This window comes from Hypanus sabinus, chromosome 11 (genome assembly GCF_030144855.1).
Source record: "Hypanus sabinus isolate sHypSab1 chromosome 11, sHypSab1.hap1, whole genome shotgun sequence".
NCBI lineage: Eukaryota > Metazoa > Chordata > Chondrichthyes > Myliobatiformes > Dasyatidae > Hypanus > Hypanus sabinus.
Genome location: NC_082716.1, coordinates 90,215,688 through 90,238,959, shown reverse-complemented (window position 1 = coordinate 90,238,959; position 23,272 = coordinate 90,215,688). Strand labels below are relative to the sequence as shown.

Here is a 23,272-nt window from a genome sequence, read left to right as displayed (position 1 = left end):
ACTCCAACAAACTTCAGAGTGATCAAAGAGTTGAATCTGTAGGCCTGATTTTCTCTAACTATCAGCCTGAGGTGTTAGGAAATAAACTGCAAATCTTTATATGTCATCCCTCAATTTAGAAATAAAAATAATACATGTATTGATTCCAAAAGGAAAAGGACTCACAAGCTGAGAAGTTGCTATCAAAGTGCTTCCTACTAGAAGAAAGTGGTGCGAAACATGTTTTACAAGGATTACTGAACAAAAATGATACCAGTACCATGAAAGATTATTTTGGGTTGGGTTCCTGGAAAAGATTACCTGATGCCTTTAAAATTAGAAGATATTTAATAGGATTGAGGTGATGACATTTCCACTTGTGATTCAAAGAAAGATCAGATATTCACTCAAATTCTATACACAGGTGTCATAGAAACATAGAAAACCTGCTGCACAATACAGGCCCTTCAGCCCACAAAATTTTGTGGAATATGTCTCTACCTTAGAAATTACTAGGCTTACCCATAGCCCTCTATTTTTCTAAGCTCCATGTACCTATCCAGGAGTCTCTTAAAAGAACGTTAACCTTCATGCCATATGTTTTAGTTGAGGTGAATCAAAGAGAAGAAATTGGGAAATTTGGTATGTAAGTACCCATTGAAAAAAGGAGTGGGACGATATATTTTTCTGTTTAGATGAAGAAGGTAGCAGGAAGGTAGACCAGTTGGACTAAATGAGCTGCTTCTCACCTGTAAAATCTTTGTATTATGGTTATCTTTTTGAATTTTGATATCCTATGCTGTTGTGATCCCAGATGGATTTACGCCTCTTATGTTGGCATCGCTGCGTGGTGGTGGGCTGGACACGGGAATTGAAGTGGAAGAAGATGCAGAGGACTCATCGGCCAACGTCATCACAGACCTCATCTACCAGGGTGCCAGCCTTCATTCCCAGACCGACCGGACTGGAGAGACGTCCCTCCACCTGGCAGCACGCTATGCTCGGGCAGACGCGGCCAAGTGCCTCCTCGATGCGGGTGCCGATGCCAATGCCCAGGACAACATGGGTCGGTCGCCACTCCATGCAGCTGTGGCAGCCGACGCTCAGGGGGTGTTTCAGGTTGGTAAGGGCAGCCTGTTGTAGGCAGGGGGCTAATATGAGGAACACTGGAAAATAACAATAGTTAATCTAAGGGTGAGGAGGAAAAATCCCATGTTTCTGAATGATGTTGGAAAAAAGCTCCCAAGTAGCATTGCTTTATATAGTTAGTGTTCCTTCCTTCCCCTGTCGCTTGATGTGACTATTCTGGTTGCTGAATGTTCCAGTTTGTGATGCTAACAGCCAGAAGTTTCTCGTGTTAGCTGAAGAAGTTGTTTGTAAAGTTTGCATCCTTCTTGAACCAGATTTCCAGGGAATTGCACAAGCACACTCAGGAAATATTGAAGGCAGAATTAAATCTACTAAATGATGGAAGCAAATGAAACTGAACTGTTTGTGTTTTCCACCTTACAGTTCATCCAATTCAAAGTCCAAGTGGAGCTTTTATTTATACAAATTGCATAGCTTTGAGAGAATGCAACTGTGGAAATGTTGATTTAGAATGTAATTTATCCCATCAGAAAATCATGGAAAATGCAGTGTAATTTGATGAAAGCAGTTTGAGTCAATAGCAAGTAGCAATATAACTAGTGGTTCCTTGTGCTGTTGCAGTGTAAATGTTGAGGGCAAGTTTACAGATGAATGTTAATGAAGTAAATCAGTCCCTGGTCCCTGAAGTAACTGTTGAGATGGATTGTTAATTGGGGAGAAGACTGGGTGGTGCCTCAAGACCAAGGGAAGGGTGCACAAGTTGTTGAAGTGACGAGCCACATTCACCCTCTCTCTTGATGCAGATTCTCATTCGGAACAGAGCCACGGACCTGGATTGCCGAATGAACGACGGCACCACTCCTCTGATCCTGGCTGCACGCCTTGCGGTTGAGGGCATGGTGGTCGAACTGATTAATTGCCACGCTGATGTAAATGCCGTGGATGACCATGGTAAGAGAAGCATGGGATATGAGGAGAAAGCTGTAGGCATCATTTCAGAAACTTTCTATTGAAGTGTACTGGCCAGGCACACTAGCCATTTTGAGGCCAGTGATGAAGAATCAATGGAGCCATGTAATTTGTACTAATGCTAATTGAGAGATAAGAATTCCATAGCTCTTGCTTTAGGTGCATCCATCTGAGAGTGTTGCTGGGGCTTCAGATTTACATGGACACTGGCAGAACAGCAATAGCCTGAAGTGAGTCCTGAACCTACAGTACCTGGACTAGGTGTCATTTGATCCCTCTGACTCAAGGTCATGGTTGAAGTCCTCTCTCCAGAGATCAGACCTCAAATATGTAGGCTGATGCTTCAAGCCATTAATTGGTACTTTTTTTCATACTGACGCATGCTTCAAGATGTTGTGAAAGGTTTTTGGTTTCCAAGCCAATTGGACAGATCATTTCATACTTAAATCCATGGAGGGATTACGAGAAAGAAACAAAAAACTTAATTCAGAATTAAAGTGTTACAGGTACAGGAAAAAGTACAGATCAGGCAGACAATAAGGTGCAAAGAACGTGTTCTGTATTGCAGGCAACCTGCTAAATAATGGCTCGGTATGCTGTCTTTGCTCGTGAAAAAGATCCCTTGGCATCTTTGGTGTCACCAGGATTATTGGCAGTCAATGTCATGACTGTAGGAGTTAGTTGCTCAGGGTGTTGTCATGACCCTATCCACTTTCAGCCATCTTGTCCAATGACTTTTCCTTTATGTCAGAACAGTGAATGTTTGTTGAAAATTGCAGAGCATTCAATCCCTATGGTATCTCATCGGCCTATTCGTGCAAGCTGCAAGATCTGACAACGTGTCATGCCCGTTAAGATTCAGGCAATAATGGAGAGTCTAACCCAGCTCCCTTTGGCTTTGAACAGAAATGTAAACACAGAATCTCTGTTCTTAGTGTTCTGGGTGGGTGGGTAGTGGGTGTCCATCAGATGGTCTTGAACTCATGAGCTGGGTATCCTGCGGACAGATTCACCTCCCGCCATCGGGAAAGCTCAAGCCGGGCGTGTGACAGAAATTTCTCTGCTGGACCAAATGAGCACAGCGAAACCCAGAGAGCAATAAATTGCGGTATTTTCTACCTCAGTCATGAACACAAAGCTTTCGCCTTTCATGATTAGGCCTACCTGTGTCTCTAAAAGTTGGCTGGTTACCAAGCCCTAGTTTGCACCTTTTTCTTGCATTTTAGATGTCCCCTTGTAAGCAAAATAGCCAGTTATGTTGGATTATTGGTCCTGCCTGTAAGACTGCAAGTTCCTCCATCATCCCTCCTCAGCTGAATCCCCCTTTCATCTGCTCCATCCCTTCATTCTAGTTTTTTTTTTATTCTGGCTATCTCACCTCTACCTTCCAATCCACGTGAAGGGTCTCATTCCAAGATATCACCCTTCCTTTTCCTTCCATGGATGCTGGCTGACCTGCTGAGTTCCTCCAGCATCTTGTTTGATATAGATGTTTAAAAACCTCTTGCACCTACTTGAATCAGCAATGCTGATAGGAGGGTATTAGTGTTATCCACTGAAGATAGGAAATGCAGTTGGAGTGAAAGAACACAAAGTATAAATTTTTATCAAGGAGGTTGAATAGGGTAAGATGGCAAGAGAATGGAGTCCACCAGGAGAAGTCGCACTCCGGGTTCACAAGATACCTGGCTGTTGTTCCATTGTGTGAGGTTCAGACTTAGCACTGTTTTCTGGATGGAATTGCCTTTAACACTTTGCTTTGATGTTGTCCAAACAGGCAAATCAGCACTTCACTGGGCAGCAGCTGTAAATAATGTGGATGCAACTCGGGCCCTGCTAAAGAATGGAGCTAACAAAGACATGCAGGACAACAAGGTAATAAAATTCTGTGTTCAACCCTCCGCCATCCCAGTTTGGGTATTGACAGCGAGCTTAACCCAGCCAGATGTGGAGTGTTGTACTTTAGGCCAGCAAATGTAAAGAGACAGTATGCAGTTAATGGCAAGATCCTTAACAGGGGAAAATTGAAGTCCAAGTCCATAGCTCTCTGAAAGTGGCTAGTTTGATAAGGTTGGTAAAGTATGCTTGCTTCCTTAATTAGTCAAGGAATTGAGCTCAGGAGTCATGAAATTTATATTGCAGTTTCATGAAAATGTATGAAGCTTCATAAAATGGTTGCTTCTGGAATATTTCATTCAGTTCTGGCTGCCCCATTATAGGAAGAATGTCGAAACTTTGCACAGGGTGCAGATGATGCTGCCTGGGCTAGAGGGCGTGTGCTGTCAGGGGACACTGAACACACTTGGGTTGCTCTCTCTGGAGCAGCGAAGGCTGAGGGGAGATCTGATAGAAATTTATGAAAGGCATAGAGTAGACAGACACTATCTTTTCCCCACGATCAGAATCTCTGATGCCATAAGGCATGCTGTTAAGGTGAAAGAGGCCAAGTTCAAAGAACATCTTCAGGGCAACTTTTTTTACGCAGTGTTTGGTGGATGCCTAGAATGCTGTTTGGGCTGCTGCTAGAGGCAGATATAATAGAGGCTGTAATGAGTAGGAAATGGGGTTCGTACAGGTAAAAGGGATTAGTTTAGTAGGGCTTATTAGTTTGGCACAACGTGTTGGGTAGTAGGGCCTGTTCCTGTGCTGTTCTGTCCCAACACATTCCCATGCTGAATTCTGCAGGCTCCTGATGGTGCCATTCATTCCCCGTCAGTCGATCCCACACACTTCCCTGTCAGTCTGTATCTTTGTTCCAGCTATTTGCTAATGGATTCATTTGCTAATGTTCCAGCTATTAGAACATAGATGACTGGATATTTTCCAACTGTTTAAAACCTTGCCTGATCACTCTCCCCTCCCAATATTATGACAATTTTATCCCCTGAAACCTCAGCAAATCACTTACGCTGAATCGAATCAATTTGAATCTAAACCCCCCCCCGTCACACAGAGAGAGAGAGACACACACACACAAAACTACACCTTGCTACAATAGGTCTGCTAACAGGGTTTTTAATGTGGAAGAGAAGGACAAGGGAAAGAATATGGGTCACAGCTCACACTTGCCACGTTCTTCCATATGAGACATTGGTCGGGTAGGACCGCAATATCAGAATGACTTACCAATTGAGTGAGTTTGACAGGAAACTCAAAATATCTCTTCAGGGTGTCACAGACACTTTTATGAAGGGCTTGGCTGCCTCTGGGGATTAGAAATTTCAGTTGTAACTGCTTTCACTGTTGTCTGCCCAGTAATATCAGTGACAAGGTGGAGGCTGTGACACAGGGCAGCTCAGCTCCTGATCCTGGCTTTATTTTAAACTGCTGACAAAACTGGAGCTTGAGCAACATAAGAAGTGCTGGGAGCTTGGAGGTTCAGGCAGCAACTAGAGGGAAATGGGCAGTCAACACTTTGACCCAAGACCCTTCATCTAGATTGGAAAGAAAGGACTGGTGTAAAAAGATGGAGGGAAAGGGGTGTAGGAGGAGCGCACATGTGGTAGGTGGGGAAGGAGTTAATAGGCAAGTGAGGGAGCAAGTCTGGGTGAGCACATGGTTGAATTGAGCAGCAAGATCACAGAACAGGAGTAGTGACACGGTTGCAGAGAAGAGGAAAACTTCTTGAAGAGACCTCAGAGTGGAGAAGCAAACTAAAGACTTATGTGACTGCGGATCCTGGAGTCTGGAGAAAGCTGCTGGAGATTTCAGCATCTGCAGCTTTGAGTGTCTCTAAAACAGAATTCAGTTGTTTTATTGTCAGCTTTCCTGTGGATGATGAATTCTGCCTCATTTGCATATAGCAAGGCTGGTTTTTAAAAAAGAGATAGATTTCACATGTTACACACACACACACACACACACACACAGACATACAGACACACAGACACACACACACACACACACACACAGGCACCATCTATGGAAAAGAGTGCAGTTGACATTTTGGGCCGAGATCCCTTTGTTTTCTTCCATAGCCTTCTGTCCTCTCCTTCCCCTTCTCCAGCCCTGTATCTTTTTCACCAATCTACTTCCCAGCTCTTTACTTCACTGCCCCATCTCCAGTTTCATCTATTTCTTCCTCCCCTCTACCCACCTCCTTATTCTGACTCATCTTTTTTTTCTCCAGTCCTGATGAAGGCTCTTGGCCCACAACACCAACTGGTTACTCTTTTTACATGGATGCTGCCTGGCCTGCTGAGTTCCTCTAGCATTGTGTGTGTGTGTGTTGCTTAGATTTCCAGCGTCTGCATATTTTTCTCGTGTTTGAGATTTTACATATAAACACCAAACTCTCTTGTTCTTTCTGTAGGAGGAGACGCCCTTATTCCTTGCTGCACGAGAAGGCAGCTTTGAGGCCACCAAGATTTTACTTGACCACTTTTCCAACCGTGATATCACAGACCATATGGACAGACTGCCCCGGGACATTGCTCAGGAGCGAATGCACCATGACATCGTACAGCTGCTGGATGAATACAACCTGGTCCGGAGTCCCCAGGGCTTGGGTGGACCCATGGTGGGCCCCACCATGTCCCCTGCTGCCTGCCCAAACAGCAGCTCCTGCTCTAGCCTCAAGCTAACCCCCACAAGCAAAAAAGCAAGAAAGCCTAGCACAAAGAGCCTGGCTCCAGGTAATGCCAAAGACTCCAAGGAGGCAAAAGCCAGGCGGCGGAAAAGGTCCATTGGCAACGGTAAGGAGACCCTTGCGGAGAACTCGGTGGCTCTGTCGCCGGTTGAATCACTGGAATCTCCACACACCTACTTGTCCACCACATCTCCACCCCTACTTGCATCGTCAGGGGTTCTGCAGCAATCACCAGCAGTATCTCTGCACCCTTCAATTCCAGTACAAAGCCAACTGGCGATGTCCTTCTCAAACCTCAGTGAAATGAAGGGTGTGAATGTGGGCTCCAACTCAGTCCTGAGTCAGGTGCTCCCCGCCATGTCTCACTCTTCCATCACTGGGCAAGGCTCCAGCCTGGAGCTGTCTTTGGGCCGGGTCGGACATATGAATCCGCAGCAAGACTGGATGAATCGCGTGGGAATTGTCACCTCCCAGTATAACCCATTACTGGGTATCCTGCACCAAGTCTCCAATTCATACCCCACCATGCATCAACAGAACGGGCTGCTGCAGTCGAACATGCCTTCAATGCACGTGACCATGGTCAGGGAGCAAATGCCACAGTTAATGACCTACCAGTCTATGAATAGTAGCACGTCACAGCCAGCAATGCAACAGAACTCTCAGATAACGCCGCCACAGGGGCAACCTTACTGCAGCACGATGGTGCCAGTGTCCGTTGGGAATATGCACCAGATGCCCGAGATCGTCCGGCTGCCAAACGGCCAAATGAATAACTCCATGGTATCCACAAGCCAAGAGGGCCAGGCATCACAGATCACCCTGCAGGCTTATCACAAGCTGCCGAGTTCCGTGCAGATTGACAAGTACCCGACCCCTCCGTCTCAGCACAGCTACGTCTCAGCGACAGATAACACCCCGAACCACAACATCCACCTCCAGAGCGAGCACCCGTATCTGACGCCCTCCCCCGAGTCCCCCGATCAGTGGTCCAGCTCCTCTCCACATTCCACGTCTGACTGGTCTGATATCACGCCCAGCCCAGCCCCCATGGGGCAGCGGCCACAGGTCTCACACCTGCCCGAGCAGCAAAGGAGCAACACACAGGTGTTTGCCTGAGCACGTTTACCGAGAGAGACAATCTGACTGCCTGAAATAAAGGAAAATGAATTCCTTGAACTTCTTCCTGGGAATTTTCCTTCACTGTTGTGGGGAGCACAGGATAAAAATAGAGAAACTGTTCCTGTTGAGTCTAAGATCGACTGTTTTGGACTTGAGAAATATGATATCATATTGTGCTTTTTGGGGGTTTTATTTATTTTAATCACTGTCACTGCCTGTTTCCATGTCTTTATAGCTCAACCTTTTTAGTAAAACTCCCTTTCAGTAACACGGTCCATTGAAGATGAGCTTGGCACACATAATTGCCACCCTCTATGCTGCCCTTCTCCAATGTAGAGGGCACACTAAGCTAAACTTGGCACTTGTGTTGTATGGTCACTTGTGATCTTGGCGGATCTTGACACTGCAACTTCAAAATCCAGTGGCTGAAGGAAATGCATCCTTGCCACAGTTTTTGTTTTGTTTTTGGGGCTGGGGTGGGAAGGGAGAGGGTAGATGCTGTAATCCTGTAGATCAGACTCCCCTCTATTGCTAGTTGCTGCTTGTTTGCGGCACTCGTATTCTGAATGTAGTGCCTTAGCGTTAATTTGTACCAATGCCACCTTTAGCCAGCAACATCAGAGCAAAGAGTTGGATCATTGGGATATCGTTATCTGCTTTTATATTAATTTTTAAAATCAGAAAGGCTTACATTTTTTAACCATTCCTTTGTCATGCAAGTCTTCTGGAGTATAACTTTCCAGTAAATCCATTACTTGGATTCACCAACAGATTCTTGGCTTCATTGAAAAAGCCTACTTAAAACTTGATAATTTCAGTACTATCTGCTCGGTTTTGGTCACGGGAGCACTTCCTCATAAAAATAAATTATTTAAGAGAACTCCACTCATGAATTTGTCTTTAGCTGCAGCAGTTTGTCAACAAGGACAGGAAGTCGTGATGAAGTAAGCTTTTTAGAATATGTTAGTGCAGTGGGTTGTTGAGGAAGATAGTTCCTGATCTGAGCACAATTGTTCTCTAGACAGTCATCTGCAAGGCTCAGTGTTTAGCAAGAGAACTGGATTCAGATCTGCTAATCTTCTACAAAGATTAGAATGTCTGGGCGATTAATTCCATGAATGTGATTATAATGCATTCTAGTTACCTGTATCTAAGATGTTGCAGCTTTAGAATGTACATAACAGGCTAGAAGCTCAAGTTAAGTGATGGATGGTATATAACATTAAGACCTTTCTCTGCTACTGTAAGAAATTGTAGTTAGTCTAAAACCTGATGCCTGAAACCTTTGAGGGCAGTTGTCTCAATCTACCCACCCATGCTGCACAAGGAAGTTGTGTGTAATTTCTGCGACCGGCTCCATGCAGGATAGTTTACTGCTCTGCTGACATTATGTCCTGTTGACCTCTCATCTGATGTGAAGGCACAACCAACAGTCAGCTTGATGTTACACTTGTTCCAAAAGTACACAATCCTGTCAGCCCTCACATTGGTAAGAGGTATGAACGAAACCTTGGGCTCCAGGAAGGCAGAGACCTCAACCCACGTTTCCCAGTACATTCAGTCCTCAGCTGGCCTTGGATGACATCGACTCTGTTTGAGTCTCCTTTCTGATGTTTGTTGAACAAATCTTGCCAGTTTCCGAGTCTGAATTAATTTCATTTATTGTTGTTTTAACCACTTATAACGTTTTCCTCAAAGATTTGTACTTTATACTAAGTTGAAGAAACACAGTGTTAAATTGAAAGCTTCCACATAAAGAAGCAGTCTTGGGAGTTGCAACATTTCACTGTAATTATGAAACACAGAGAAAAAGCTAAAAACTGTAATTTTACGGATACTTGGATGCTTTTTTTGCTGATTGAGAGATTTGAGGTAGAAATCACGTCTCTTGGGCTTGTTCTACTGCTGCATAAGATATTCAGAAGCTATTCTTTATCATTGGATAAGTTTCTTCTACTCCCTGGAGTTTCAGAGTTCTTTCATGACTTATATTCTCATAATGTATATTATTAATTTTTGAGAAAAAGAGTTTGGGTTCTGTATTTTCTGTGAACTGTGTGCAGATAGAAACCATTAAAATTCAGACACAAAAAAAAATGGAAATGTACTTTGAGAGGAAGCAGAGGGTGACTGTCAGGTATGTCTCACCCATTGGTCTGAGAATTGTTTGTGACAGATCATAACTGGGTCAAGTGATGTACACTGTTGGAAAGAAAAAGATCTTCATCCTTTGAGACTCGCCTTTCACACATCGCACCTGAAACAGGTTGAAAAATGTTTTAGCACTAATAAATATTTCTATTTTTAGCTTGTTGACCTGAATTGTAAGTTTGCCAGCCTTTGTCTTTGCCCTCATCCACACTAAGCTCCCCTCTCTCTCCCCCCCCCCCCCCCCCAACATGAACAGTTATACGGTAATACACAGTTGTTGATGCATTTACTATTTTGGTACCAACTTACCTGAAAGCTTGTGAATCAAATGGCTAGTGGTCACTCCTGCTCCAGCTGTAGCAAGGACAGTGTTGAAAACCCAACATATGATGCTAGTTGAAATCGGGTTTATCCTGGAATACAGTGGGTTAATGTTTGGGGTTTTAAATGTTTTGGATAAATAGCACTTTCCATAAGTGAATCAGAAGTCTGAAAACAGCATCTTTCACTTAGCTTTTGCAAAAATAACAGCCCATTTTGCAAAATAAATCCAGTTTAATGAAATTTATATTCAAGCATTTGAATAGTTTGTTACGCCACACTAAACCAACTTTGTACGATTTTTTTTTTGAAGTACAGCAATGCCCAAGTAACTTACAATAAATCTTTAGGCTATTTAAGTATCATTCAGAGTCTTCATCCTTGATTAAATTCTATTACAGATGTTTTACCCCTCAATGGAACATTGCACTTTAAGTCTGTGAGCTCATCACTGAGCTCCTCAGACTGAACAATCATCAGAAGCTTCATGAGAGAACAGCCTAGAAAGATCCACCTGCTTTATGCTGTCCATTTCTTTTAGAGTGCCAAATGATTGGTAATCAATGGATTCATATTGTTGTAATTTTTCAATTATCTTCCCAGCCGATATTTTTCCAGGATTAGATACTAAAACTAAATTAACGTAAAGAGAGTACACACAGAACAGAAACATTTTAACAATCCATTTTCATTCTGCTCTGAGTTCATGTGTTTGTAGTCACAGTACATGATCTGTTTTTGTCCGGTGCATCTCCAACTTGCCAAACTGTCCTACCCAGCATTTATGTTCCTTCCCTCTCAATAAGTGTGAAGTAACTCCTGGCCTTTCTCCAAAGCAAGCTAGAAATGTAGATGTCTGGGTGGTAGATGGATGTACTTCATACCGACAATCACATGACAACCACACTGAAACTACAGAACCAACGGCCTGTGAATCTCAAGCCAGATCAATTAATGTAAATAAGCTAACCTTGTATGACTTTGTATCTTTTACTGTCAAATCAATATGTACTAAAAATTTTTGCTATTTCATATTAGATGAACTATTGAATACATTGAACTAGTGGATGGAATACTATTTTTTAACTTTTACACTTAAAAGCTTTTCATGAAAAAGTTGAAATGAATTTTTACAGAAGTATTTTTTAAGATTGTGATTTATACATGAAGTACAAAATGTAACATGATAAATGTTTAAAATGGATATCCATCTGTCTTTGTTTGGGAATTAATGTGTCCCATTTGTCTGCATACAGAAGTACACCTGTAAACCATGGATTGGTATTAAACAACAAACCTGATTCACTGTCCTTTGAATAATTTAATAATGAGGTGTAGTGCTATTGATAAGGTAGCTTCCCAAGACTTGGGGCTTGCAGACTAAGGGAAAAGGAACAAACCATCCAAAACTGTTCTGTCATTATTTGGACCGTGATAGATTTGCATTTTGATCTAATGTTCCTGCTTTTGATTTGTATTTCTTCACAATAAAAACATTCTGCTCACTTCTGGCTCCTCAACATCAGGTCAACCCGTGATCTTGCCCTCTATCTGCACTCTCCCACTTCCCACCTGTTTTCCAATCTTGATCAAAAGGCTTCCTCTGAAAGTGTGTGCAAATAAAGGCAGTGGGTATACTGTACCTGATGACCTCTTCAAAAGCTAGATTAATGGTCCCCCCTAATCTCTTGGGTCTGAACACTCCATTGTTCCCGTGACAGTCATTTTCTGCTGTGAAAGGTCAGCGGCTACTATGGTAACCATTACTCGCTGCCATTAGATGCTGCCTGACTTTTTGCTGTTTATTGTTTTAATTTCAGGTTTCCAGTATCCCTAATAATTTGTTTTTATTAAACAAGGTTCTCATGGTTTCTCATGACAGATGTTGAGAAGAAAATCTAACTGTTCAATTCCCAAATCAAATCGGTCCTTCTTATTAGCACAATTCTTCCCATTCTCTTTGTCCATTTTGAACAAATGAGTTTTAAAGTGTTTGCTCATGGCACCTCTCATTGCTTTCCCCTCTACCTGGTTCTGTCTTCTATGTTTCTATCTATCTCAGGCTGGAAGTGTTGGTATTCCTCACATACACCATATTTATCTGCTTTTGGCTAATCCAGTCAGATATTGTTTGAGTGCAATTAGAATCAAACACAGCTTGCCATAGGTGAAAGTCGAGTTTATTGCAATATACGCAAGTGCATGTATGCATCGGTGCAGTGAGAAACTTGCAGCAGCATCACAAACACAGCATCAGATAAGCACCATTCACAAGAAAAACAACAAATTAAACAAATATAAAATATAAACAGTTATTAGAAGAAAGAACATAATTGTAACAAGAAAAAACAAAGTCTATTGTGTTCACCTTAGTGCTTAGCTCACTGCTCTATTCTCGCTATTGTGACTGTGTGGCCAGACACAGTTCAAATGCTATCTGCTGATGATACAGCCATGTTGGCAGTATCTCTGATGGTGACGAGAGGGTACACAGGAGCAAAATATACCAGCTAGTTGAGTGGTGTCGCAATAGCAACCTTGTCAGTAAGACCAAAGAACTGATTATGGCCTTCAGAAAGGGTAAGTCAGGGGAACACACACCAGTCCTCATAGAGGGATCAGAAGTGGAAGGGGTGAGCAATTTCAAGTTCCTGGGTGTCAATAACTCTGAGAATCTAACCTGGACCTGACATAGCAATGCAGCTGCAAAGAAGGCACAAGCATGCCTATATTTCATTAAAACTTAGAGATTTGGTATGTCACCTAGAACACTTGCATATTTCTACAGATGTACCATGGAGAACATTCTAACTGGTTACATCACCATCTGGTCTGGAGCATGCTACTTGGTCAGCTCTATCATGGGCACCAGCCTCCATAGAATCCAGGACATCTTCAAAGAGCGTGGTCTCAAAAAGGTGGCATTCATCATTCAGAACCCACAACAACCATGACGTGCCCTCTTCTTATTGCTACCATCAGGAAGGAGGTATGGAAGCCCCTGAAGGCACAGACACAGCGGTTCAGGAATAGCTTTTTCCCCTCTGCCATCCAATTTCTGAATGGCCTTTGAACCCATAACACTACCTCACTACTTTGTTTTTATTTCTGTTTTTGCACTAATCTTATATATATATATATATATATATATATACACACACACTTATGTATTTCATCGTTTTCTCTATTATTATGCATTGCATTGTGCTGCTGCTGCAAAGTTAACAAATTTTACAACCTATGCTGGTGATATTAAACCTGATTCCGATAAACAGTAAAACTCCACTTTATATTTCAAAGCCCAATGGAATTGGAAAATTACACTGTACCCCACATATCTCTGTAACTAAGATACTAGTTTCTAATTTAACCACATCTCTTTCATACTTAATCTGAAACTACTTTACAGTGCAATACAAACCTTACGGCATATTGGTTTGTGGATCACAGCATGGCTCGAGGAGTAGTTTCATAGGGATGACAGTATTTTTCTCATGTTGCTTGGCTGGTTGTTACATGTGTGTTACCACAATGATCAGGACAATTCTGGGTGATTTCTGCTTGAAGAATTAAGTTTCAGATATGAATGGAAGATCAAGGGCCAGAATTGTTGCAGGCAGCTCTCTGCACTTGATGCAGTACTGCATGGGGGCGACTGTGCACGACTGCTGATGTCAAGTGGAGTACAACACGAAGCTGACATACAGTAGCATAGCAAAGTTTGGGCACCCTGGTCGAAATTTCTGGTACTGTGAATAGCTAAGTGAGTAAAAGATGACCTGATTTCCAAAAGGCATAAAGTTAAAGATGACACATTTCTTTAATATTTTAAGCAAGATTACTTTTTCATTTCCATCTTCTACAGTTTCAAAATAACAAAAAAGGAAAAGGGCCCAAAGCAAAAGTTTGGCCACTCTGCATGGTCAGTACTTAGTAACACCCCCTTTGGCAAGTATCACAGCTTGTAAATGCTTTTTGTAGCCAGCTAAGAGTATTCCATTTCTTGTTTGGGGGATTTTTGCCCATTCTTCCTTGCAAAAGGCTTCTAGTTCTGTGAGATTCTTAGGCCATCTTGCATGCTCCACTCTTTTGAGGTCTATCCACAGATTTTCAATGACGTTTAGATTGAGGGACTGTGAGGGCCATGGCAAAACCTTTAGCTTGCGCCCCTTGAGGTAGTCCATTGTGAATTCTGAGGTGTGTTTAGGATCATTATCCCATTGTAGAAGCCATCCTCTTCATCTAAAGCTTTTTTTTTAATAGACAGTGTGATGTTTGCTTCCAGAATTTGCTGGTATTTAATTGAATTCATTCTTCCCTCTACCAGTGTAATGTTCCCTGTGCCACTGGCTGCAACACAAGCCCAAAGCATGATCGATCCACCCCCATGCTTAACAGTTGGAGAGGTGTTCTTTTCATGAAATTCTGCACTCTTTTTTTCTCCAAACATACTTTTGCTTTGCTCATTGCAGCCAAAAAGTTCTATTTTAACTTCATCAGTCCACTGAACTTGTTCATCAGGCTTGTTTAGATGTTCCTTTGCAAACTTCTGACGTTCAATTTTGTGGTGAGGACACACAAAAGGTTTTCTTTGATGACTCTTCCATGAAGGTCATACTTGTGCAGGTGTCGCTGCACAGTAGAACAGTGCACCACCACTCCAGAGTCTGCTGAATCTTCCTGAAGGTCTTTTGCAGTCAAACGAGGGTTTTTATTTGTCTTTCTAGCAATCCTGCAAGCAGTTCTCTTGGAAAGTTTTCTTGGTCTTCCAGACCTCAACTTGACTTCCACCATTCCTGTTAACTGCCATTTCTTACATTACAAACTGAGGAAACGGCAACCTGAAAATGCCTTACTATCTTCTTATAGCCTTCTCCCACTTTGTGGGCGTGATTTATTTTGATTTTCAGAGTGCTAGGCAGCTGCTTGGAGGAGCCCATGGCTGCTGATTGTTGGGACAAGATTTGAGGAGTCAGGGTATTTATAAAGCTTTGAGATTTGCATCACCTGGCCTTTCCTAACAATGACTGAACAAGCCTAGCAAGCTAATTAAGGTCTGAGACTGTGGTAAAAGTTATCTGAGAGCTCAAATCTTTTGGGGTGCCCAAACTTTTGCATGGTGCTCCTTTCCCTTTTTTCACTCATTTTTGTTTTGTACACACTAGTCTTGCTTAAAATGCTGAGAAGAATGTTTAATCTTTAACTTTATGTCTTCTGGATATCAGTTCATTTTCTACTCGCATAACAGTAACAGAAATCCACAGTAACAGAAATTTTGACCAGGGGTGCCCAAACTTCTGCATGCCACTGTAATTTGCACAAGACTGTACTGCAAATATGAGGTTTATGCAAAGGTTTTGTCCCACCTTGCTTCTGCCATCTTCCTCTATTTGGGGGTTCCCAACCTTTTTTATTCTGTGGACCCCTCCCATTGACTGAAAGGTCCAGGTTGGAAACCCCTACTCTAGGCAGTGCCGCCTTGCATTGCATTTACTACCATCTCATGACAGACTTCCTCAAACACATGACCAATCATCTGACTGAGCCAGCCCATTTCCATCTCCAGTACCTACCAAACAATTCCACAATTACCCACTTGAAACCCCACCCACCTCTGACATCATTTTTCCATCATAATGGCAATTTCATCTCAGTCACAGTCACAAATCTCCCTCCAACTACATTTCTCCAAGGACTCAACAATAATTGGAAGCAGCACGCAATCCATAGAAATGTGCCTGGTACAACTTCAAAGGCTTTACAGGGATTTGATTAAGGTTTGTCCCATGGGTTCTGTTGGATTTTTTTATGACATATCTCTGGTTGAAATGTAAGTCTTATGTAATGGGTTTGCTAATAACACAAAGCTGGGTGGGAATGTGAGCTTTGAGAAGGAACAAAGAGATTGTCGTGTGACCCAGACAAGGTAGCCGATGGAAAATGATGAAAGTAAGAATTAATCAGTTTGATTGGGGAGGAAAAAGCAAATGTAGGAGTGGAGGGAACTTGGTGTGCTGAGAAGTTGGTTGATGCTTGTACACAGAACTGCAAAGAAGTATTAGGAACTAGACGAAATATTGGGCTTTGTCCACAATCATTCTTTGTTTGAAAAGATCATCTCACAAACCACACAAAAAAAAAAGCAGCAGGCTATTTGGTCCTTTGTATTTGTTCTATCATTCAATTTTTGGTTAATCCTCTCTGAATATCAGATTCATGCTCCCTTCCCATGCCCCTTGATGTATTTTGTACCCAAAAATTTATCAACTGAAATTCATTTAACAAATTATCTTTCTCCTTTGTGGTACAGAAATTTCTCCTCCACTCAGTTCAGAAATGCTTTATTCCATATCCTAAGATTGTGATCTCTGGTTTCAAATATGAGTTGTCCTCTTGTGTGAATACCAAACTAGCTCATTCAGCAATGACACCAGCCCAATGAACCTCTGTTGCTCTCCCTCAATGGTAACTCTCTCTGGTAGGATGGCAACATTGTGGTCTGGCCAAGAAGCTGTTCAATTGTAATTAGACATGCCTGTTCCTCTACTTAAAACCTCTGACAATGGAAGGAACCCTAATTGTTGCCTTCTCAGGCATTCCGTTGGGATTTTATTTACTTATTTAGAGATACAAGCAGAACAGGCGCTCTCTGCTCAACTAACCTGCAACCCACCTACTTAACCCAAGTCACCAATTGAACTACTAACTGGTACGTGTTTAGACTGTGGGAGGAAACCAGAGCACCTGGAGGAAGCCTCTGCATTCATGGGGAGGATGTACAAAGTCCTTACACATAGCACCGGATTGAATTCTGAACTCTGACTCCCAAACCTGTAGTAGTACTGCATTAACGAATACACTACTATGGTGCCCTCCTCCACCCCTCCCCCCAAAATCAAGGATGACTTGCTACGACTCCAGTTTTCCCTGATTAGGAGACTCTCCCACAGATAGGGCTGAAGGTGGCTGTCAAAAGACTAAAAGGTGATACACACCTTCCATCAGTTGTACTGGACTTCTGTGTGCTCCCAGTAGGTGGCTCCTTCACAGTACCATTCTCTGCTTGGGGAGTGGTCATGGACCACAGCTTGACGCTGATGGTGAACTTCCAGGTAGCCATGAGCACATCTCGAAATCTTTTTCCTTAGTTGCTTGGGAATCCCACCCCCCGGCAGAATTCAGGAGCCTGAGTTTGAGCATGTGATCGACATGGCCAGCATGATGGAGAAAATAAGTGTAGATGATGGTAAATACCAGTGATGTAGGATTGGGGCTGTACATTGCCATTGGTTCACGTATCTTTTCAGTGAAGTTGATGGATTTATGTGATAATTGGCATTGGTAGTACCTTGCCATGGTCTTAAGGTGTATGGTATGGGCCTGGTTCAGTCAGGGTTGACTGTGGATGTTGCATTCTAGCTATCCAGATATGCAAGCCAGGGCTGTACGATATAGAGAGCAAGCTGTTGCCTGTGCAGCAAGCTCCCCCTCTCCATGCATCTGATGAACCCAAAGGAATAGAAGAGACCAGCAGCGTCACAGGAGCTGCCAGTTTGCATTGAACTCAATGCAGGGCTCTTAGGGACTCCAGCTCTTTTCTTCGGGGTTTATGCCTGAAGCCTTCCTCTTGACTGCAAGGCAGCAGAAGTTTGAGATCAGAGTTCTCCTTCTAGATGAGCTGCCAATCATGGCTGACAAGCCCCAATTGTCCGAAGCCACTGGTTTTAAGGCACCAGTAATCTGCCTTTGCCCCTTCTCCTGTCAACAGTTTTGTTATTTTTCTATCACCTCATTCTTTCAGCATTCAATAACCTTCTGAGATATTTACATTCCTTCATTTTCAGCAGCTTAATGCCCCCTGACCTCCTTTGCTTTGCCATTGGTAACTATGTCCTCAGCTGCCCTGGCATCAAGTTCTAGAACTCCTTCTCCAACACCTTTTAGCTTGTAAGAATACAAGAACAAAAACAGCAAGTGTAGACCATTCCACCCTGTTCTACCATTCAAAGATATCATTGACCAATCCTCTGCTCCAACACCAACTTCCTGGCCAAAACCTTTTCCCCAAATCTTCTGACATTCTATAGCTTAGTAGTGAATGCCATCAATGACTAAACTTACGGTACTCTCCGGTGCAGGGAATTCCAAAGATATACCATCTTACAACTGAACTTCCTCCTCATTTCAATTCTAAATGACCCACCCCCTATTTTCATAGGATCTAAATTCCTCAGCCAGGAGGTGACATCCTGCCTGTTTCTATTCTCTGGAATAGAATCTGTGCATCTCTCTTAATCCTTTTCGCTCCTCATGGGGCATAGGGCCTCAACAAAAGTCCTCCACTTCCTGTGATCTCTAGCAGATGTTTTTGCAGTCTCCCAAGTTTGGCCGGCGGCTTTCAGTTCATCCAAAAGCCTACGCCTCCCGGTTTGCTTTGAGCGGTCTCTTCTTCTCTTACCTTGTGGATTCCATTTGAGTGATTGTCGAGTGACATTCGACTGGCTCTTCCTCAAGGTGTGGCCGACCCATCTCCACTTCCTCTTCCTTATGTGGAATACTATGGGCTCTTGGTTTGTTCTCTTCCATAGGTCTAGGTCTGACACTCTGTTGTACCACTTGTGGCGGAGGATCTGCCAGAGGCATTTGTTGAGAAAGGTCTGGATCTTGTTGCAGCTGGTGTTAGTGATTCTCCATGTTTCGGATCCATATAGCAGGATGGAATAGAATCTGCATATTCAAATCCTTTTTTTTAGAAAGAAAAATCATTTCAGGAAGTATATTGTATACATTTCTCTGGCATTAAATTGGACCTTTGAAGGCTCAAAGGTGTAGGACAGTTGCAGCACAGCATGTATGGTCTGAATCAAAGTGGCAGGGCCCGAACCTGGGCCCAAGAGTTGGGTAATGAGCCAATGTTTGGCCTTGCTGGAGCAGATTTGGAGCTGATTCAAAGGGGCAGAACTGAGGCCAGACAGAGTCAAGGCAATGGTCCAAGAACAAGAAATGACCCATTGTTTGGCACCAGGCTGAATCCAGCTGTTAGGGTCCAGAGTATTGAAGCGGCAGGGCCTGGGTCCGAGAGTAAGGAATGACCCCAGGTTTGGCCAGTTTAAGTGCCAGGGCTGACTGAAAAGATCAGTGTGTTGGGGCTGGAGGGGATGGACAGGCCAATGTTCAGCTAGCTGCTCTGCGAGGTTTACTCATCTCTGCACTGAATTGAGGTTGTGGCCTGCAAAATGGGCTCCTGCAGTGATGTTTGGCTTCATGGCTGTCGACTCACTTTTGTGAACTTCAGTTCTGAATGTTATTTGTTGACTTTTATTGTTTTCATGATTTGTTTTTTTCCCCTGAACACTGGATGTTAAACTGTCTATTGGTTTTCTTTGTTTAGTGGCAGCCTGTAAGGAAACAAAAGGTTGTATATCGTATATGTACTTCTATAATAAATGTACTTTAACATCAACTCAGATTATCTGAACTTTAAGGAATAAAGGCCTGGAGTACTCATTCTCTCTGAGTGCCAAACTTGCCATCCCAAGAACAGGTCTCGTGAGTCTTTGCTACATTCCCCCCTTTACTGCATTAGGTCAAGTCTAGAACACACAGCACTGACATGAGCCTTCTCTCTGACTGTCCATCACCCAGTAAATCTCATCCTACTTTATTCTAACTTCCCTCATGCCCTATTGCTCAGTTATACCTAAGGAACATTTACAGTGGCCAATTAACTAGCAAACCTGCAGCTATTTGGGATGTAGGAGAAAACCGGAGTTTGTGGGTGAGCCTGTGCCATCACAGAATGGGTGAACTCCACACTGACTGCATTTATAGTCAGAATTAAATCCAGCTCCTTGGAGCTGCTAGTAGCTCCACTGAGCTGTCTTGTGTGGGAAGAGAAATGACAGATGAAGTTAAATGTGAAGTGTTGCATCTTGGTAGGGCAAATGCAAGGAGACAGTACACAGTTAAAGGCAAGATCCTTAACAGTGTTGCTGAGTAGAGAGACCTTGGGACCAAAGTTCATATGTCCTTGAAAGTGGCTACACAGGTCGATAGGGAGCTTATGGAATGCTTGCCTTTCTTAGCCAAGGCATTGAATTCAAAAGTCTATAAGACATGAGAGCAGGTTTAGGCTCTTTGTCCCATCGAGGATGCTCAGCCATTCAATCATGGCTGAAACATTTTCAGCCCCATTCCCCAGCCTTCTCCCCATAACCTTTGTAGTGGCCAATCAAGAACCTATCAATCTCTGCCTTAACTTCACCAAATAACCTGGCCTCCACAGCTGCATGTGGTAACAAATTCCACAAATTCACCACCCTCTAGCTAAAGAAATTACTCCACATCTCTGTTCTTAGAGATGGTATATATAATTATCTGGATAGACAGGCTCTGATTAGGAACAGTCAAAATGGATTTATGTGTGGAAGGTCATGTTCGACAAATCTTACTGAATTTTTTAAGAGGTTACTAGGAAAATTCATGAGGGTAAAGCAGTGGACATTGCCTAAATGGACTTCAGTAAGGCTTTTGACAAGGTTCCACACAGAAGGTTCAATCGTTAGGTATTAATATTGAAGTAGTAAAATGGATTCAACAGTGGCTGGATGGGAGATGCCAGAGAGTAGTGGTGGATAACTGTTTGTCAGGTTGGAGGCCGGTGACTAGTGGTGTGCCTCAGGGATCTGTACTGGGTCCAATGTTGTTTGTCATATACATTAATGATCTGGATGATGGGATGGTAAATTGGATTAGTAAATATGCAGATGATACTAAGATAGGTGGCATTGTGGATAATGAAGTAGGTTTTCAAAGCTTGCAGAGAGATTTAGGCCAGTTAGAAGAGTGAGCTGGCTACATTTTGGTAGGAATAATCAAAATTGGACATACATGGTAAAATGGTAGGGCATTGAAGAATGCAGTAGAACAGAGTGATCTAGGAATAATGGTGCATAGTTCCCTGAACATGGAATCTCATGTGGATAGGGTGGTGAAGAAAGCTTTTGGTATACTGACCTTTATAAATCAGAGCATTGAGTATAAGAGTTGGGATGTAATGTGAAAATTGTACAAGGCATTGGTGAGGCCAAATTTGGAGTACTGTGTACAGTTCTGGTCACTGAATTATAGGGAAAATATCAACAAAATAGAGAGAGTACAGAGATTTACCAGAATGTTACCTGGATTTCAGCACCTAAGTTACAGAGAAAGGTTGATCAAGTTAGGTATTTATTCTTTGGAACGTAGAATGTTGAGGGGGGACTTGATAGAGGTATTTAAAATTCTGAGGGGGATAGATAGAGTTGACGTGGATAGGTTTTTTCCATTGAGAGTAGGGGAGATTCAAACAAGAGGACATGAGTTGAGAGTGAAGGGGCAAAAGTTTAGGGGTGACACGAGGAGGATCTTCTTTACTCAGAGAGTGGTGGCTGTGTGGAATGAGCTTCCAGTAGAAGTGGTAGAGGTAGGTTCGATTTTGTCATTTAAAAAAAAAATTGGATAGGTACATGGACAGAAGGGCCAAAATGGCCTGTTTCCGTGCTGTAATTGTTATATGGTTATGTGATTAAATGGATGCCCCTCTGTACTGAGGCTGTGCCCTCCTGTCTTAGACTCCACCACCCTGGAAAACATTTTTTCCATATCTATTCTTTCTAGGCCTTTCAACATTTGAAAGGTTTCAATGAGATCCCTCCCCCTAATCCTAAATTCTAGTGAGTACAGACCCAGAGCCATCAAATGTTCCTCATATGATAACCCTTTCATTCCTGGAATCATCCTTGTGAGCTTACTCTGAACATTCTCTAAAGACAGCACATCTTTTCTTAGATGAGGGGACCAAAACTGTTCACAATACTCAAGGTGAGGCTTCACCAGTACTTTTATAAAGCCTCAGCATCACATCCTTGCTCTTGTATTCAAGGCCTCTTGAAATGAATGCTAACATTGCATTTGCCTTCCTCACCATTGACTCTACCTGCAAGTCAACTTTGAGGGTGTTCTGCACAAGAACTCCTAAGTCCCTTTGCATCTCAGATTTTTGGATTTTCTCCCTGTTTAGAAAATAGTTTATTTCTTTATTTCTACTACCAAAGTGCATGACCATGCATTTTCCAACATTATATTTCATTTGCCCATTCTCCTAATCTGTCCAAGTCTTTCTGCAGCCTACCTGTTTCCTCAGCACTACCTGCCTCTTCGTATCATCTGCAAATTTGGCAACAATCTATTCCATCATTGAAATCATTGTTATACATCATAAAGTCAAGAGGTCATGTTGCAAACTCATAAAACTCTGGTTAAGCCACTCCTGGAGAATTGCATACAGTTCTGGTCAACCCACAACAGGAAGGATGTTGAGGCTTTGGAGAGGGTGCAGAAGAGGCTTTCCAGGATGCTGCCTGGTTTAGAGGGCTGGAGAAACTTGGGTTGTTTTCTCTGGAGCAGTGGAGGTGAAAGGGAGATCTGACTGAGGTTTTCAAGATTCAAAAGTTGGGATGTAATGTTAAAATTGTACAAGGCATTGGTAAGGCCAAATTTGGAATATTGTGTGCAGTTCTGGTCACCGAATTATAGGAAAGATATCAATAAATTAGAGAGAGTGCAGAATCAATTTACTAGGATGTTACCTGGGTTTCAGCACTTAAGTTACAGAGAAAGGTTGAACAAGTTAGGTCTCTATTCATTGGAGCGTAGAAGGTTGAGGGGGGATTTGATCGCGGTATTTAAAATTTTGAGAGGGATAGATAGAGTTGACGTGAATAGGCTGTTTCCATTGAGAGTAGGGGAGATTCAAACAAGAGGACATGATTTGAGAGTTAGGGGGCAGAAGTTTAAGGGAAACACGAGGGGGTATTTCTTTACTCAGAGAGTGATAGCTGTGTGGAATGAGCTTCCTGTAGAAGTAGTAGAGGCCAGTTCAGTTGTGTCATTTAAGGTAAAATTGGATAGGTATATGGACAGGAAAGGAATGGAGGGTTATGGGCTGAGTGCGGGTAGGTGGGACTAGGTGAGATTAAGAGTTCGGCACGGACTAGGAGGGCTGAGATGGCC

General features: G+C 42.8%; 1 protein-coding gene across 1 annotated transcript in view; it reads left to right on the top strand.

The window, feature by feature from the left end:
- The window catches only part of LOC132402192 (neurogenic locus notch homolog protein 2-like), a 218,249-nt gene extending 206,729 nt beyond the window's left edge, over window positions 1-11,520 (top strand). The window contains exons 31-34 of the mRNA XM_059984899.1: window positions 794-1,098; window positions 1,872-2,019; window positions 3,815-3,912; window positions 6,350-11,520. Of these exons, the coding sequence (XP_059840882.1) occupies window positions 794-1,098; window positions 1,872-2,019; window positions 3,815-3,912; window positions 6,350-7,744 (1,946 nt within the window). The 3' untranslated portion in view covers window positions 7,745-11,520. The remainder of the gene's footprint in view (window positions 1-793; window positions 1,099-1,871; window positions 2,020-3,814; window positions 3,913-6,349) is intronic.
- Window positions 11,521-23,272: the final 11,752 nt, after the last annotated feature.